The sequence below is a fragment of the Fukomys damarensis genome, unplaced genomic scaffold, assembly GCF_012274545.1.
Source record: "Fukomys damarensis isolate Sample0158 unplaced genomic scaffold, DMR_v1.0_HiC HiC_scaffold_34, whole genome shotgun sequence".
Classification (NCBI taxonomy): domain Eukaryota; kingdom Metazoa; phylum Chordata; class Mammalia; order Rodentia; family Bathyergidae; genus Fukomys; species Fukomys damarensis.
Genome location: NW_022900946.1, coordinates 5063347 through 5082079, shown reverse-complemented (window position 1 = coordinate 5082079; position 18733 = coordinate 5063347). Strand labels below are relative to the sequence as shown.

The 18733-nt window shown below is 43.7% G+C and overlaps 1 protein-coding gene across 1 annotated transcript in view; it reads left to right on the top strand.

The window, feature by feature from the left end:
* Prkcb (protein kinase C beta) overlaps positions 1-18733 on the top strand; it is a 302610-nt gene that overhangs the window by 24961 nt on the left and 258916 nt on the right. Inside the window, exon 3 of the mRNA XM_010623466.2 lies at positions 11210-11246. Within this exon, the coding sequence (XP_010621768.1) occupies positions 11210-11246 (37 nt within the window). The remainder of the gene's footprint in view (positions 1-11209; positions 11247-18733) is intronic.

Sequence of the window (18733 nt, the reverse complement as noted above, 5' to 3'; positions counted from 1 at the left end):
AAAAAAAAAAAAAAAAAAAAAATCAGACTCAGGCAGCAGGTGTAAGCAAAGACTTCCTTACTGTGGGTGCAAAACATGGATCGAAATATTGAACATCTATATCTGGGACATGTTCTGGCATTAATAGGTGTTTCTACGTATTGAACATTTATTTGGACCAAACACAGAGATAAGCCATGGCTATGAATTATCTCATTCAATTTGCACACTGACCTATTTATTATCTCCATTTTATGGATTAAATAATCCAGTGCTCATTTATTTAACTTCCTTAAAGTCACATAAAAGTGGCAGAGCCACATCTTAAATCCTCAGTGACTACACTAATGTTATCGTGTCACTTAATAATATTAGTTCCCTCACATCTTTCTCGCAGAGTAAGTTGTAAGTGCTGGTCTGGTGGGATTTTCACGAAGTGATGAAGATGTACATTGAACTGCATAAGAGGGAGCTGTACCAGCTCAAGAGGGTGCCCATCTCCACAGAGAATCAGGTCTACCCCGATTTTTTTTTTGACTGGCACTGATCTTGGACCAAGCTTTTGAATATACTTGATACATGGTCACCTTTCTAAATTTGAGTTGCCAAATGAATCTCAGAAGATAGAAGAGAGGAAAGGAATTTGTATTTATTGAGCTTGACTGTAGTAAAAGTAAACCCATTTTGTAGAGGGAGAAATAGAAGTGAGGTGATTTCCCCAAGGTCACTGTAAGAGATTTTATTATTGTCTCAATTACTTGCTTCCCTCGCTATCAGAGAACTACACATCCCCATCCAACTGTGTGTGATTTATGGTGCCTACTTGTGGGAGGAATACACTTTCCTGTCCCATTAAAGTGGAACTTGGCAGTAGGATGTGAATTGGCCAGCAGAATGTAAGCAGACAGGATATGCTCTTAAGTCTACATGGGAGCTTTGAGAGCTGTTCCTTGTCTGGCCATTGTTCTTTTTCCCTTTGCCACAGGCCGGTTTCCTTGGCTTGTGTCCTGGCATGTAAAAGACACACGGAGCGGGGCTGGGGATTTGGCTCAGTGGTTCCGCCACCTGCCTTGCAAGCGCAAGGGCCCGAGTTCGATCCCTGGTACCAGAAAGCAAAACAAAACACACACATGGAGCAGAGCTGCAGGACACAGGTAATTGCACTGACATGTGATATGATCAAGAGCTGCATTTCAGGTGGGGTAAGTCTCTAGAAATTTGGGATTACTTGTTACTGCAGCCTAGAAGAAGCTGGCCAAGACAGTCACACAGCTAGTAGCTTGGCTAAGCTGGAATTTGAACTAGGAGGAACTCCAAATCCTATTTTCTTTTCCTTATCTCAGTCTTCCCTAATACTCTGCTCTTTATGACATTTGCTGTATCTATGCTACTTGCTCTTTTCTTAAAAAAATAAATGTTTAAAAAAATGGTCTCAGTTTTTTCATCCCAACATACTTGAAAGGAAATGTCATCACCATATGAGTGGAAAAGCAGCATCACAACAAATAATTAGTAACCATAAAAGTTAATGTGGTTAAAACAATGTTACAAAATTCTAGCTGGATACTGTTGGCCACAAGGATTTGGCTTTGAAACAGGGAGGCTTATGAGCCAGGTGCCCTCCACTCCACTCATTTACTCTGTCATCAAGTTCATTTGTGCATTCGAGAGGCTGTAACAAAATAACACAGTCTGTGTAGTTTCTAAAGGACAGGAATTTGTTTCTCACAGTTCTGGAGGCTGAAGTCCAAGATCAAGGCGCTGGCAGCGCTCAGTGTTTGGTGAAGACCTCCTCTCTCGTCCAAGATGGCCTTGGTGCTGTGTCCTCCGGAGGGGATGGACGCTTTATCTTCACATGTTGGAAGAACAAAGGCAGAAAGAAAAGAGGGACTGACTCTTGTTCACATTGTTTTTTAAGGACAGGGATCTCCTTGTCATCCAGAGCTGCTAACTCTTAATACCATCACCTGGGGGTGAAGTTCCAACATCAGGATTTTTGGAGGGACACGTACCTCAGTCAGAAGCATTTGGCAGGGAAACAGGTTTGGAAAGAGCCAGGGTAGGGTGAGAGCCTGGTCTGTATTATTCCAAGGATGTTGCTCTTAATCTGAGGTTCATCTGACTGTTCTCCTGGGTTCTGGTAAGGAAGCCGGTTAGGGGATTCTCCTCCTCCTAGTGCGTCTGAGAGTCTCTGCTTCAGGACATCACCCTGAGGCAGTGTCAGGCTCTAACTTCAGGGTCCATCAGTCAGGACCTTTGCCAGGCTGTCAGACAGAGTCGCGAAGCAGCTTATAGGGGCTGTTTCTGACGGTGGTCTCACAATTTCCTGGGCTTTCCTCTGCTGATCATCTACCCTAGGTGTATGAACTAGCTGCTGCTGTGTAGCAAACACCCCTAACCTGCACCCTACTTTGCAGGTCAGCTGGGTGTCTCTTCTCATCTTGGCTGGCCTTGCTTGTTGTGTCTGTGGTTAGCTAGCAGGTTACCCGAGGCCTGGTCTAGGATGGCCTTACTCATGTGTCTGGCATCTGAATATAAGTTAGCTGCAGGAGTACAGCAACGGGGCCCTTGTCTATGAGGCCACTCAGGCTTGTCCATGCAGCAGATGGACACGGTGCCACGGGCCAAGGGCACACTCATGCCCTTCAGAATTGGTACACGGTTGCTCCTGTTGCATTCTGCATGCTGGAGAAAATCAAGCCACACATCGTTCTAGATTCCAGGAGGCAGTTGGGCTTCATCTCTTAAGGAAAGGAGCTGCAAAGTCACATTGTAGTGGGTGTGCACATGGGCAGGGATAAAGAACAGGCTGGTTTTTCAAACTAACACGGTCAGTCTTTCACTAACTAGCCTCTGAGTTGCAAAGCACGGAATCATGGTCATCTTTCCACATGCCTGGTATGTAAGTGTCCAAGCAGATACGGAAATGGATCTGCTGTGTCTCTGTCCTTGGGTTCACCAAGCTTGTCCTTGCTCGGCTACCCTCTGCTGTCTTCCCTAGGCCAGGTACACCAGTCGTCTCGGTCTCATCGTTTCCATCTCTGCTGAAAGTGTCACCTCTGTAAGCCTTTCCCCACTGCCCTTCCAGCACTCCTTTATCACATTGCCCTTCCCCCCTTTTTCATAGAACCTGCAACTGAAATGAGTAGTTTCGGTTCCTCTTCTAGAAAGTAAGCTTTGGGAGGGCAGAGCTCTTGTCCATCTTGTTTCTCCAGCCCCTAGAATGGTAGCTGCACACCAACACCCTGATTGTCAAAGAAAGAGGAGGAGTGGCTCCACCACTTCTGGGCGTGGCTGTGGGTGCTAGGAGTCGCCCTAGTTCCAGGAAGTGGTGTCTTGTTGGCTACTTAGCAGGAAGAACTGGCGGTGAACCTGTGGCTGCCCCCTCAGGGGTCTGCTTTGCCCCAGGTGCAGGTGGCATCTTTGTATCTCAGGCAAGGTATTTTGAGTCACAGGTGACGGACGGTGACTCAGGCCCACTTAGGCTGAGAGGTGAGAAAGTCCAATGCAAGGTACACCCGGGAGGCACGGTCCTTGAGTTCTGTCTCTGCTACACCACACAGCGAGCAGCCTTTGGGAAGTTACTTCATGTCGGTGCCTCAGTTTCCTCACATGCAAAATGAGGAGGGAGGATAAAAGTGTTAGGTATTTCATCAAGTTTCAGGAAAATTAGGTGATTTCATATGCAGGAAACATTTAGCACTGAGCAGATGAGTTGCATTTGAATCTGATCTGCTGCCATTATCATTTTTTTTTTCTTCTTTTTTTGGTGCCAGGGGTGGAACTTGGGACCTTGTGTTTTCAAGGCAGGTGGCCGAAACACTGAGCTAAATCCCCAGCCCTACTGTTACTATTATTATTATTTTTTTTTGAAACAGGGTCTCACTATGTAGTGAGATTGACCTGGAACTCACTATGTAGCTCAGGCTGGTCTACTCACAGCGATCCTCCTGCATCAGCCTCCTGAGTGCTGGGATTACAGGCATGCGCCACCACGCCTGGCCTGTTACTATTATTATTGGAGGTTGTTTTATGGGACTGAAGGATAGGAGGCTCAGCTGGGCTAATGAGCCACTGAATAAAGGAACTGGAAAACCATCAGGAATGCAAGCATCTGCACGATTTCATTCTCTCTGTATCTGAGCCATGGTTTCTTTTGTGCCTGCCCGGTCTATCTTGCTCTCCTTTTTCTGCCTGTTGTCTTTTTTGGCTCAGTTTGCTTAGGGTCAACTTGTTTTCTTGGCCCATTCTTCATACTTATTTCCCAACCAAGACAGATAGAATCTCTTAGGTCTAATTCCAAATTTTGGGGCTGATTGGATTGGCATTCCTGGGGCCACAGGCCCGGCCCTGGGCCTGTCAGCATGGCTGGTGCTTGTGAACACGGAAGTCCCACAGCTGGGGTCCACAGCTGGGGTCCACTCCACTCCGGGGAGAGGGCTGATTTTAGGGACGTCTGCCCACAGTGGGCAGAGACTTCAAGGGTGTCTGACAGGGCAGCTGCTGTCAGTCCATTTATTTCATGTCGCCTCTTCCTCTGCTACTTTTAATGTTCTTGAATATATACTCCCACTCAGTCTCACCCAAATTATTAGTTTTTAAACACTCCCCAGCATACTTACCTCTTAGGACACTCAATTCTGCCCTTCTGCCTCTTGAAATTACTTGGCCATTTCCTAATCTGTATTTGGCCGTCATGAATGTGAAAACTTCACAAAGCCCTTGAATTTCAGAGTTGGAAAGGAAAACTGCTCCTCTATACTTATGAGAGACACCCCCATATGTATTTACTAAAATATTATTAGGCTAAACATTCAGTTTTATAGCTTTCTGATTTCACCAACGATGTCTGTCTTCCATATTAAAACATAAAGACATTTTAAAGAAATGGCAGCAGAGAAGTTTGCTGTGTGAATGGACTAAAAGATTTTGAACCTGTTCTCAATTTCCTACTTTGCCTATGTACCTTATACATACTGGGCCCTTAAATCCTTCCACTTGTGGAATAGAGATGAACCATCATATCCCATGATCTAGTTTGGGGTCACAAATTCAAATTCACGTAGGAACCAGGAAGCTGCCTTAAACACCAGTAGATTAAAAGATAGCTGTATATAAAATCTTAAGAATTTTCTTTTGTTTTTGATACCATGGATCGAACTTGGGCCCTTGCGCTTGTGAGGCAGGCGGTGGAACTACTGAGCCAAATCCCAGGCCCAAGAATTTTCTTCACTTATACAAAGAAATGTACAGTTCTTTGGACACATACTCATTTTTCTGTGTAGCCTTGTTTTTTTTTTACTCTTTTCGAAGAGATGGGTGCCGAAGAATTTTTGCTGTCCTTGAAGTGTGGCACGGGGAAGATAACAGGACAAGTGCAGTGTGAAAGGGCAACAACAGCCCGGCAGAGGGAGGCAACAAGGAGTGTGTGGACCCTGGTGGAGCACAGGAGCGTGGCCCATCTGTAGGGGTGACAACTGCTCAGCTCAGCTAGCTGTTGCCAGTGTGGGAACACAGGCCTAGCGTTGCCAGTTAATTATTATTATTTTTAGAAGAGACAGAAAAATCAGGCTATTTATGAGGAATTGCCCAATTTTGGAGTGTGGGTATTTTATTTATTTTTTGATACTAAAAAACAACTTGTAGGCCAAACAAAACATGGGCCACCAATTTACATTCACTGTTGTAGATGATGCAGTTCAATTAATCTAAAATCATTATTCTTGGCAGCCCTTTTAAACTGCTGACTCACTGAGCTTTTTGCCTAATGAAATCTTTAAGTGATTCACAAATACCTAATCTGAAAACCTCTTAATCCAGGTTGTATTCCTGGACTTGGGTCTTAGTTACGTTTCTCATTGCTGAGACAAAATACCTGACACCAAGAGTTAAAGGAGGAAAGGTTTCTTGGGTTCACAGTTTGTAGAGGTTTCAGTCCAGAGTTTGCTGGTCCCAAGGCGGGGTGGATTGGCAGAGGGGCATCACAGAGGAGAAACAGTTCATGGTGGGCAGAAGGTAACAAGCAAGAGACCTTAGCAGCATCTTTTTGCCCCTTTTATACTCTATATAGGCTACTGAGGTTAGGGTGGGTACCAAACCAATCAGTGGACTGATTTAGTAATCACCCACCCTTAATTCTAGCATCCTTAATCCCAGTGCTGCACCATGCGTCAGTAATATACTGTAGATTCACCACTTCTGAAAACCCCCCACCTATGACCACATGAGGCTTTGGGGAGATGTCTAGACACAGCCATAACCACTTGTAAATGGGTTTTCAGACCTTATATGTGCTTTTGTTAAATCCATCCAAATGCTTGTGTTTAAAATCTCATTTGCATCTTCCCTGTCAATTTAAACCTCAGCATGGTCACTATGCTTATTGGCTACATGTTGTTTTTGAGCTTGATCTTTCCTCCAAGTCTTAGGATAAAAAATACCAGGTGACACAGGACTGGTGTCAAAGAGTCAGGGCCTCTCTTTAGCAGAGCTCATTAGCAAGTGTCTTTCCGTGGATATGTTTTGCTTTAACTGAAAAGAGTTTAATATTTAAAAAGGGATAGCTTGTATTTAAAAATAGGATAGTTTCATAACAAAATACCTGTGTTAGGATACTTTTAAAGATCATCATAAGCAGCACCCAAGTTTTGCATTTCCTTATGGTGCCAGTGTTGGAACTGAGCTGTAGCTGACTCTTATGGACAGATATGGGGTTCTGTGGTCCTATTTGCCTCATTTTATATGGTCAACCCTGTAGGGATTTATGTTTGCAACTCTTGTAGTGGTCTCTTAATAGTTTGACATAAATTCATTGATTGACTGGCTTGTGTATGCGTGCATTCATGCAGTAGTTTTTTGAACCCCTATCTATATGCCAGGCGCAATGCTAGATGTAAGAGACACAATGGTGGTTGAGATAGATGCTATTCTTTTGCTCATAGATATACTGGGGAAGCTAGACATGAAACAGTTATTATATATATAATCTTACTTGTGACATAGAGGCAGATTATATTAATCAGGACCATTTAGCTGTAGAAATTCAACTTGTCACTAATCTACCAGACTAAGAAGATAGCACATTTTCCATTATTCAAAAAAAAATATTGCAAGCAAGACTGAGAAAGCCTTTGTTAAAGCCCAGAGGCATGGTCCGTGTCATGCTTTCCATATCCAACAGATTAGCAACTGTCCAAAACCAAAGCAAAACACGTGAAAAGGAAATAGGGTTAGTTGGATGTGCTTCACTCTCCATATGCTGCCTCTTTTGTCTGTAGTTAGCTGTTTCTTGCTGTTTTTGAAAAACAGAGTGGCAATTGTGGATCTCTTAGTGTTTCTTTTCTACAGGATGCTTTTGGGATCCTGGGGAATGGTTTGATGGAACCTTCTCATGGAAGCTTGGTATTCAGTTCATTGGTGCTAGAATTCAACTCACTGAGGACATCTGGTTGTTTCATAGATGTATCTGACCTGTTCTCTCCCCTCAAAATATTGCACTGGTAGAAAAGTGTGCTGTAGGACAAAATGGTTAACACTGACATCTCCTTTTCTCTGAGGTTCAAATTGACAGGGAAAGGTGGTGAAAAAATGTTATCCTTGAAAATTCCTGTCTTAGTTAGAATCCTTGACTTGCAAGAAATATAAGTTAGTTCTGATTAACGTAAGTAAAAATTAATTTGTTATAATGATATGAGAGAAATAAGACATGTGAAGGAGAAAAATGAAGATTTAGTCTTTAGAAAGTTCTGGAACCAAAGAAGTTCTGGAGATCCAGGAAGCAAGAACTAATGGTCCGTTCCTTCAAGATACCAAAAACAGGGTGAATAGAACTATTTAAGATGCAAATTCCATGCAGAGGAGTTCTGAGTGGCCCTCTGGGAGTCACATGATCATCTATAAATTGCGACCCCACAAAGATCCCAAGGAAAACTGAAGAGGAAAAACTATAGGGAGTGGATCCTGGGCAGATGAGCTCCATGGATGTCCATGGAAGTCTTGTTCAACTTAATGGCTGGGTAGTGACTCTGAGTTATCAATGGTGTATCGGTCATGACATCAAAACCCTGTCTACCATTAGGTATGGCCACTCAGTGGTCCTGCTCAGCTTCACCTAAAAAATAAGTTCTGTGTAGAGCCCTAGTTCTCTTTGATTTCATCTTAGTATTCAAGTTAAGAATCTGTAGACATGATAGTGAAAAATGCCTGCACAGCACATAGTATGTGTCAGAGCACTTTGAGTGGCTTATCAAAATCAGCTCATTTAAGACGACAAAAAGCCAGGTGTGGTGATTCGGGCCTGTAACCCAGCACTCTGGGAATCTGTGGCAGGAGGATCACAAATTTGAGCCCTGCTTGGACAATTCAGCAACTTCGTGAGACCCTGTGTCAAAATAAAAGCAAGCATGCAAGCAAGCCAACAAACAAACTAAAAAAAAAAAAAAAAAATGGGCTAGGGATGTAGCTCAGACTGAGGATCTTTCATTCATTCCCCAGTAGCAAAACACCAAAACCAAAATCTGTTACTGACCACAATATGAGGTAGGGTCAGTTCTCATTAGCGGCAGGAGTTAGGTATCTTCTATGCGGTCACCACAAATACTGAATCTGAGTACTGAACCAGTGCTCCTAAGGGAGATACACGGTTAGGCTCCTTTGAGCATTTCCATCAATCCATAACCTTGTTTTATGTGTATTTCTGTTTAGAGGCACTGTCTTTAATATATACTATTGACTCCTTAATACCAGGCTCACATCCAACAATGCAACACCTTGAGGCTGGAGAAGCTCACCTAACACCTGTGTGAGACACCACCGCCTTCTTGTTCTTAAGGATATTAGGCAGCACTTGAATGCTCTCCATGGGGGCCATTTTACAAAAAAACCACCAACTAAAGCACGGAAGTGTGAAAAACATGGTGCTAATATGCTGTAAAAAGAACACTTTCAGAATGAGAACCGAATGGAGAAGGTACAGCATCACTTTGTTCAGCCTTAGCTGTGAATATGACTGTTGGGTGGTGCCAGTGTTTTGCAGTTCTGCAGGTGTCCACAAGTATTGTAATTTCAAAAGCACTGTGAGTATTGATTTCGGGATGACAGATTTTACCAGGCAGGTGAATTTGTACATATGGAATATGTGACTAATGAAGACTGACTATAAGTAGTTATCTCCTCTTATTTTTCGATACTGCGGATTGAACCCAGGGCTTCCCACCAACCTATATCCCCAACCCCTTTTAAATTCTGAGACATGGTCTTGCCAAGTTGCTGAAGTGCCAGGGTGGACTTGGGCATGCATCAGCCTCCCAGAGTGCTGGGACTACAGGTGTGCACCACTGTGCCAGAGCGTGGAGGCACAGAAAGAGATTCACCTGCTTTCCGCTGGTCATGTGGTGCTGGCTGCGAACTCTGTGCCTTTAAAAGATCGACTAGTGTAGCGGTAGGCATAGTGTGGTCCTTGCTAAAAGCTGATTCTCGTGTTCCCTGGGCATTAAAAAAGTACAATATACTGGGGGCCACGGGATGAAGTAGTAGGAGTCCTGGGGGTGGGAAAGTGGTTTACTTGAGTAATTTTAGGCTGTTTGTGTAGCCTGTGATGCAGGACAATAATGTTGAACACTGAGGCTTTTTGTGCAGCTTGTCCTTGAGCCAAATCTCGTACAAGCAGATGTTGTAGTGATCTGGGAGAACAGCGTGGTGGGTGGGGTGTTGATTCCCAAGGGAATGACGGTGGTTCAGAGACTGAAGCCCCAAATTCTTAAGTTTGAATCCTGGCTCCATTTCTTTTTCTTTTTCCTTTCCTTTTTATTTTTTTCTCCCCTCTTCTTTCCTTTCTTTTCTTCTCTGTGCCCCTGAGAAAATTAGTTAACCTCTTGTCCTTAGTTTTTTCACCTGTAAAATGGAGATTAAAAATACCTGTGTTATTGAGTCAGCGTGAAGATTAAATGAGTAGATATCAGTACAGTAGCCTGTTGTTATCTGTGGTTTCACTTTCTGTGGTTTTTAGTCACCTTCAGTCAATGGTGGTCTGAAAATACTAAATGGAAAATTGTAGAAATAAACAATTCAGAAGTTTTAGGTTGTGTGTTGCTGTGAGCATCATGACGGAAATGTCATGCTGTCTTGTTCCATCCTGCTTGGGACATGAGTCATCCCTTTCTCCAGTATATCCAGGCTGCACATGGTACCTGTCTGATAGTCACCTGGCCATTACCAGATCGACTGTCTTAGTATGTGTTTGAATGTAGGGTTTGGTACTATCCATGGCTTCAGGCACCCAGTGGGGTCTTGGAATGTGTCCCCTACACATAAAGAGGCACCTGTGCGCGGCATTTAGAACAAAGCCTGGTACGTGTCACATGCTCTAAAGTGTTTTATCTTGTTGTCTGTCCCTAGGTTTTATGGGACTCTCTGGGGGTCACACAGCATGTGGTTGGGAGCCTCCCCACCCTAGTTCCAGTGTTGCTCTAGAAGCTAGGTCCTGGTCTTTTCCATTCTGCTAAGGCTCTGCCTGACTCACTTCTTGGGCTCACACAGATGACAGCTAAATAGAAGGGCTCCTTCCTCTTAGTATTAGCTTAATTATAGGGGCTCCCTAGAAGGGGGTGGGGAGTGAGCTTGAGAACTCCCCCCGTCCCTTGCCACAAGACTTGTTCTGGGACCTGAGAGAGGCACGAACATTGTGTCTTGCCTTGTTCTCTTCTTTCTTACATACCTTTTGTCTCTGTAATTCTGCATGCTTACTCTTTAATCTCTGGATGGGTTTTATTAGATTTTTGTGTGTTTTCTCTGCCCTGGTTTGAGCTCCAAAAGTCTGTTTGGGTCTCTGTGGGTGTCTGGCAGCCGCTGCTGGTCTTTCTGAGTTACATAATGAAGTTTTGTATTTTTTGTTCTTTACTGGGGATTCTTTCTGTGCTATAATTTTTACTTTTATGAAAAGAAGTAGGGTACTAGAATTTTCTTTGGGATCCCCTAGAGTCTTTCCTGCCATATTTTCTCCTTTAAAGCAATTTTTTTTCTAACTGCAAAAGCAGTACATATTTGTTATGGAACATATCGGAATGCAGGGAAAGCAGATGCTCTCTCCACACAGAAACATTAATTGTTTGGTGTATATCTTTACCTCTCTTTGTTTCTTCCTCTCTCATACATACGAATTGGATCGTGATGGCGTGTGAAAATACTTGTTCCGCTTCGCATTTCATCTCTGCTGTCTCCTGTGTCTCTGTAGCCTCCATGGCGTGGCTTGACCGGTGTTTACTCAACAGGTACCATGTGATTTCATGGAGGTGTTTTGATGTTTCAGTCTTGTAAGCATTATGTTGACTGCTACAGTTGGGACTTCTGTGTCTTCCAAGTGCCCAGATGTTAATGGCTTGATCCTCCATCAAAATTGTGCAGCCTCAGAGGTGGGGCCTGGAGGGAGCTTAAGGTTATGTGGAGAGCACTTTCTAAGGGTCCTAGACCTCTTTTCTCTATTGTTTTCCCTGCCCATGGGATAGATTGCTTTGCCCTGCTGTGTCACAATGTCTGCCTTACTGTAGGCCCAAGGCCACGGGGCCAAGCGATCATGGACTGGGGATGCCCAAACTCTGTGCCCAAATTTTGATCTTTTCCAGTTAATTACCTCAGAGATTTTGTTACAGTGACAAAACTGACTGACACACTGACAGACAGTCTTGGCCGGTGTCCTTAGATGTGCTGTCAGAACAGACCTCTGAAAGTTTTAGTAATGATTTGGAAAGGAATGCTTGCTGACTGCTCTGTGATGCGCATGGGGTCCGAGGAGCATGGGCATCCACGTCCATCTCCCCAGGATGAAGGTTGCAGAGTGGACAGCAAGTTGATGGGATACTGCATCAACCCCTCCTCTTCGGGGCTCTTTCCCCACTTCCACTTTTTTCTGTTTTATTTCTTTTAGTAGCTCCAGTTTTCCACTATATTCTTTGGTGTCAGTGAAGCTTTTATGTTTAAAAAATAATTTAATCATTAAAAAAATTACAAAAAGTTTAATTGTGGTCAAAAGTGATGTGAAATTTATGATCTTAAACATTTTTAAGTGCACAGTAGTTTTAAGTATATACTCTTTGTTGTGACATGGATCTGTTAAGCTTTGTAATCTTATAAATCTGATGACATGTACATTGGCAGTAATTCTCAGTTCTGCTCCATCCCCTCTCCTCCAAGCCTCTGATAACCAGTGTTCTACTTTCTGTTTCTGAGTCTGCTGTACATACCTGATGTAAGTGGAATAATTTGGTGTTCATCTTCTTGTGATTCCTTATTTCCTTGAGCACAGTGCCCTTAAGGTCATCTGTGTTGTAGCATGTGTTAGCATATCTTCTTTTTAAAAGGCTGAACAGTATTTTTTTTTTTTTTTTGGAATTGAACTCAGGCCCTCATGCTTGCCAGGCAGGCACTGTGCCACTGAGCTACATCCCCTGCCCTGCAGACTGAACAGTATTCTATTGCATGTATAGATCACATTTTGCTTGTCTGTTCATCTACTGATAGACACTTTGGTTGCTTCCCTTTCCTAGTTATGCGAATTATGTTCATGTGAACATAGATGTACAAATATCTCTTTGAGAACATGCTTTCGATCTTTTGGATATATATCCACAAGTAAGATTGAGAAGACTTTACTGGGGACCTAGTCCCTATTTCTACACAGTTGTAACTAACACATACATGTTTAAAAATTGGCATTTATTGGGTACTAGCCGTGTTCTAGTCATCAAGCCAGGCGCTGGGGATCGAATGGCTTTGACAGCTCCCTGCCCTCATGGAGCTGATGTTCCTGCAAGAAGACAGTAGGCAAATTGGAAAAGCAGGATGAGTTCAATTTGTGATAAATGTTATGAAGAGATTGGATCAAAATTTGGCAACAGCATGATCTGGTGAAATTGTTACTTTAGATAGGGAAAGTTTTTCTGACGTGACATGTGATTTGAGAATGACAGAGTAGGGAAGAGCCGGCCATGTGAAATTTCTGGGAATACCATCCCGCGTTCGTTCTGGGTTAAGTGGTGTAAAGGTCTTGGGGAAGACCTCAGTCTGGCAGGATCAGCATGCCTCTGGTAGCGTGGGTATGGGTTGGTGAAGCAGTGGGAGGAGGTGGGAGGGATAGGGAAAAGGAAAGAAGGGAAAAGAAAAAAATAGGAGGAAAGGAAAAACATGGAAACAAAGTCTTTGTAAATAGGGAAGGGTGGAGAGGGTGAAGGGAGGGCAGGGGAATGGGGAAAAAAATAAGAACCAAGACCTGTCTTGTAAAGGTACAAGATCCCAGTGAAGATCCCAATGATGAATGTAACTGTACTGTATACCTAAAAAGTACCAATAAACGTAATAGGGGGAAAAGATTTGCATTTAAAACATCTTCCACTGGTTCTGAGTGGAGAGCGGCCTGTTAGGCAGCTGGAAAGGAAGTAGGAAGATGAGTCAGGGAACCACTGCAGGCACAGGCGGGAGATGATGGTGTAGTCTTTGTCTACAGCTGCAGCAGTGCAGATGGGAGACGTGGGAAGACTTGGGAGCTGAGAGGACTTGCTGGTTAAGAGGGTGTAGATGCTGGAGGGAAATTAACATGTGACCGGATGTCTGGTGCACCTTACATTTTTGAACTTCATATCGGTTCTGTACCAGCATTTTGCAGATTAGTGTTAGTGTTGTCCAACAGAAATGTAACATGAGCTGTAAATGTGTGTAATTAAAATCTTTCTAAGCAATCACATTTACAAAGTCAAATAAAGAAGCAAAATTTATTTTGATAATATTTAGCTTTCTTTAACTCAGTATATTCCAATATTATCAACATGTAATCAATATAAAATGGAGCTGTCTTACCCCCCCCATATACACACACTGAGTCTACAGAATTTGGTTGTAGTCAGATAGCCCATCTCAATTCAAATCAGCCACCTCTTACAAACTCAGTAGTCACACGGGCTATTGGCTGCCATATTGGTGGCACTATTGCAGGTGAGGAAACAGAGGCTCTGGGAGTATAAGCTGCTGAGGCAAGGCTACAGAACTGGGGTCTGAACCCTGACTTGACTGACTTGCGATTCTCGAGACACTACTAAGGGAAGGCTGTCTGTATGCAATCAAATCTCAGAGGACTTTCCCCCACCTCATAAACATGCGGATGTAGGACCTAGCCTTTTCATATATTTGCATTTTTGTTTCCAGCACAGATCACCCCTAAGTTCCTCCCTTTCACCTCTTTCCCCCCTCCATTTTGTGAACATCAGTCACTTCATTACAAAAATATGGACATTCTCTTTGCCTTCCCTTTAGGCTTCCTGTTTGACCACCATACCCTGGGGACCCTGGAAACTTGGCATTTCCATTTCTTTCAAAGCATTCTCACAGTCTTTTTGTCCACAGGGCCATTCATTTGTCCAGAAAATATTGATAATTGAATGGATATAATAGAGTAGGAATTAAGTACAGGGTCTCAGATTGTAGAGCCAAGATTTAGTCCCACATTTACTAAACAGATGATCTTGGGCAAGTTATTTCATTATTTGGACTTCCATTTCTTTCTTAGATAAAGATAATAAAAATGCCTCCTTTTCAAGGGGTATTGTGATGATAATGTGAGATGGTATGTGTGAAGTATGACTTAAGAAATCAGTAACAACGGCGACAGTAGTAATAACTCCCGTTATTATGGGCCAGGCACTAACCCAGTGATGTCAGTCTTCCCCGTTTACTGTTGTCTTTTCTCTTTCTTTTTTTCCAGTACCGGGCATTGATCTCAGGACCTTGTGCTTGCTTGGCAGGCCCAGCACCGCTGAGCTGAATCCCAGGCCTACAGTCATCTTTTCTGTAGGAGTGAAATTTATTATCATTGTCACTAACCTAATCAGCTCTGTGTTTCTTGTGCAAATGGTTGATTCAGAGGATTTTAACCACTTTCTGAAACTTTCTTCACCTTTTCTCCCTTCCTTGCCCCTTCCATGGCTTTCTGGTTCAGTTTGCATACTACCCACTCCTTTTCCGGCGGCACTGAACAACATCTGCATGGGATTTATTTTAAAATGGGAAATGAAAACTACCATGTGCTGAGAAATGTGCATTTCAGACATGGAGTAGCTGATGGGGGAAATACTTTGGATATCTTTCAAGGTCCCTTGAAATCCTATGAGCCACCACCAGGTTGATCTTGTAATGCGAAGGCCCTGCCGTGAGTGTATTTCTTTTTGATTCTGCACTGGGCACCAGCAGGTCTGAGGAGCATGATACTGTAACATTAATGACAGGTAACTTTCATTGATTGATTGCCATGTGCTGGAACTGTGCTCATAAAACTGCATCTGTTTTCTTTTTCAATCTCCAAGCCAACCCTTCGAGAGTTATTTTGTTATAGTTGTGGAAGCTAAGGTTGATAGATTTTGCTTGAGGTCGCAGAGAAGGGGCTTCAATCCAAGCCTTACGCTAAAATGTCTCCTTAACCATTTTTGTTGTTTGTTGGCATTAGCCTGCCCCTGACAAGGAATTTCATCTTGGCTTGTAGATGGACCACGGCCTTCTCTTGAGAGAGTCATCTCCTCCCCTTCTTCCTCTTCTTTCTCCTCCTCCTCTTCCTCATCTACTCTTAAAAATTGGTTATACAGATTAATAGATTTCATTTTGGCACATGCTTTGGTCCCTCCGCCCCCATGGACTTGCCTGGTTCTCTTCTTTGTTTCTGTTACTTTAGTGAACTTAGCTTTGGAGTGTGATAGACTCAGGTTCAAATCCACGTGACTTCGAGCAAGTCCTTGAACCTCATCTTTGCCTCTTAGGGTAAAAAAGTGTTGGTGTACCTCTTATGTGCTAAGAGTTGGGCAGTTCGTTCTTGGCCTCAGTAGGTGGGTCAGTACAGGGTTATTATTATCATCTTTACCACTTATTTCCTTTTCGTTCCCACATCCTATCCTTCCCTTCTTTGACTGTAGCAGTCACTGAGATTCTTTTTCCTTTGGTATATGCCTTTCCTTCTCATACTTCTAACTGCAGCCCAACTCAGTTCTCTGCCTGACATTTGAACCTGAGGAAAGGAAGTTTTGTTTTCAGTCTGAGGTCAGTAGAGCCACAGACATCTTTCTACCTTATTCTGTTTCCAAAATTGGCTCTGGAACGAATCTCTGAATCCCAAGACTTTCTGTGCAGCTACCATTTATTACCCTTCAGTGGTTCTCTAGCTGGGGGTGCCAGGCTGTAGGCTGGCATTTGTGTGGTCTTGGCTTTTTTCTCTCTAGTAGAGTCCTCCTTATCTTCCCAGGTCATTTTTTTTTTTTTAAACTGGAGCACACCTGGATCCTGCAGTTAACTACAAGCATCTGACTTCCTTTACCCACCGTTTTCCCTTTCTCCTTTCCCAACCTGGTCATGGCAAATTCTACCTGGAGGAGACCTGCAAGCAACTCTTTCCTCCTCAATGAGCTGTTGTGTCTTTGCCAATAAACGGATGCTCTCTCTAGATCCAGCCTGCATCCCACAACAGATACTGGGCCCAGGTTGCTTTTGAGATTGTTAAGCTGTTGAGACACCTGGGAAGGCACAGCCTGGCTTAGGTGGAGGAAGTCTCCTTAAACTTAAAGCTCTTTCGTTGCACCTGGTGTCTTCATGAGCCGAGAGAGAGACAAGCCCTCTTCTGGGAGATGATGGACTCTCTCTAGCCATGGCAGGGCAAGGCCTCAGGAACAGCCTTCTCCAGTTTACAGAATTAAGGGCTATCGTCCTTGCTGCCTGTCTGTGGTCACTTTATCCAGGAAGCTGAGTGCTGTTAGCAAGCAAAGTGATTCTTGGTAACCATTTCCCATTTTAAGTGTGTGCTAGTGCCAGGGAAGGGGAAATCCTCAAAACCCACTGCTTCTGACTCAGGTACCATTGGTTTTGCCATAACCACCAGTATGTCTTCCTCCCTTGACTGCCCTGATCTCATCTGCTTTTCTCAACCACAGCCTGTCTGAGTGTCTTACTTAGTCTTTAAGGAATTACTTCTTTCTTACCTATCAAGATGGTGCCTCTGTGTGGAGATTGGAATTAGCTGGAGGTTATCAGTTGGCTAGGAAGGTCTTTCTAGCAAGCACATAGCATATCTGGTGCAGGCCTCTGGCCTTATGCTTAGAACCCCATGACAGCTTTTCCATGGTTGGGACTGCTGAGGATGTAAGTGGTGGGAGGTGGGATGAATATGAGACCTGCAAGTGTGAGTTCCCTTTCCCTGGCAGAATGTGAGTCAAGTCCTCTTGTGTTCCTAATCAGTGCTACCATTGCCATCCATCCATCCACCCACCCACCCACCTATCCATCCATCCATCCATCCATTCATCGTCCACCCATCCGTCCATCCATCCATCCATCCATTCATCCATGCCCTCACCCATCTGTCCACCCACTCACCCATCCATCCATCTATCTACATTCAGCATAGTGTAATGGCTAGGAGATCATAGATGTTGGTATTATTCTGCCTAGGTTTGAATCCCAGCTCTGCTATTCACCAAGTATGTAATCTTAGTTAAGTTTTTAAGTCTCTTTCTGCCTCAGAAAGAGATTGATGTTGAAAATAACAAAGCATAGTATTATTATAAGAGTTCCAAATTCTCCATTTTTTTCCTGCTCAACCTGTGTTAATAAATATTATGTTTACTTTGTATTTTCTTTTTAAAATTAGTCTGTTAGTACATATGTGTAGTACATAATGTTTACCTTCCTTGGGGGAAGTTAGTACATAATGCATCTGAATTCCCTTTTCACCTCCTTTCTCTTCCATCCCTCTCCCCTCTCCTCATCTCTTGATCTCCTTCCTTTTAAATGCATGTTTGCAGTACATGTTTACAGTCCTTTTGTGGAGTGAGCACGCGTACATAATGCATCCCCATTCTTTTTTATTAATCCCTTACCCCTTCTCTCCCTCCCCCTCCATCATTTGATCCCCTTCCCCTTTGAGAACGATGTGTCTTCCTCCTTGCTATTATCTATCTTTTACTTTGATTAATAAATGTTATTTTTTAGAAATAATAAAAGGCACAAACAAGAGGGAGAGGATCTTTTGGGCCCAATTTCCTGTGTTGGGCACATCTGAAAGAAGTATGTGCGTTTGTCAGGGGTTATCATTGCTGTTATTACAATCTGTAGTTCAGCAGAGAAGGATGAGGCATGGGTTTTCAATGAGAAGAACTGCTCGGCTCTAGAGCCGGTGCCAGCTTTCAAGGGGCCGTGTGCTTGACTGGGTTGCTGAGCATCTTCAAGAAGCCATTTGTGAAAGAAGCTGCCACCTGCCTGCCCTTCCTTCCCATTGCCCAGGAAAGGAGCGCTCGTCAAGGACGGCGCTGAGAGTTTGCCCAGAAGGGAATCTGTTGGTGTTTAGCTTGGCCGGCATCCCACAACCTATCTCCCTCTGCAGTTAGGATCCTTTTTAGTGTAATGTGAGAAAGCCAAAGGCCCCCTGCCCACACCCTCCCAGGGCTGTATCACCAACAGCTTTGAAGTTTGTGCAAATTGGGAGATAGCTGGACCCCACATCTCCTTGTGACGTTTGCTGAAATGAATGCCTGTTAATAGGTGGCACGATTCCCCTGGTCTCAGTGATGAAGATGTACCTGTTACCAGAGCCCTTGGGAAGGCTCTCGGGTGAAGGCCTCAGCAGTCATTTTAATTGGTGATAGACAGATGTGTAGGGAAAGCTTACAACTTTCCCCCAGTCATCTCAATAAAAATGTTGTGAAATAACACCCCTGCCCTTCTGTGCCTCACGTCC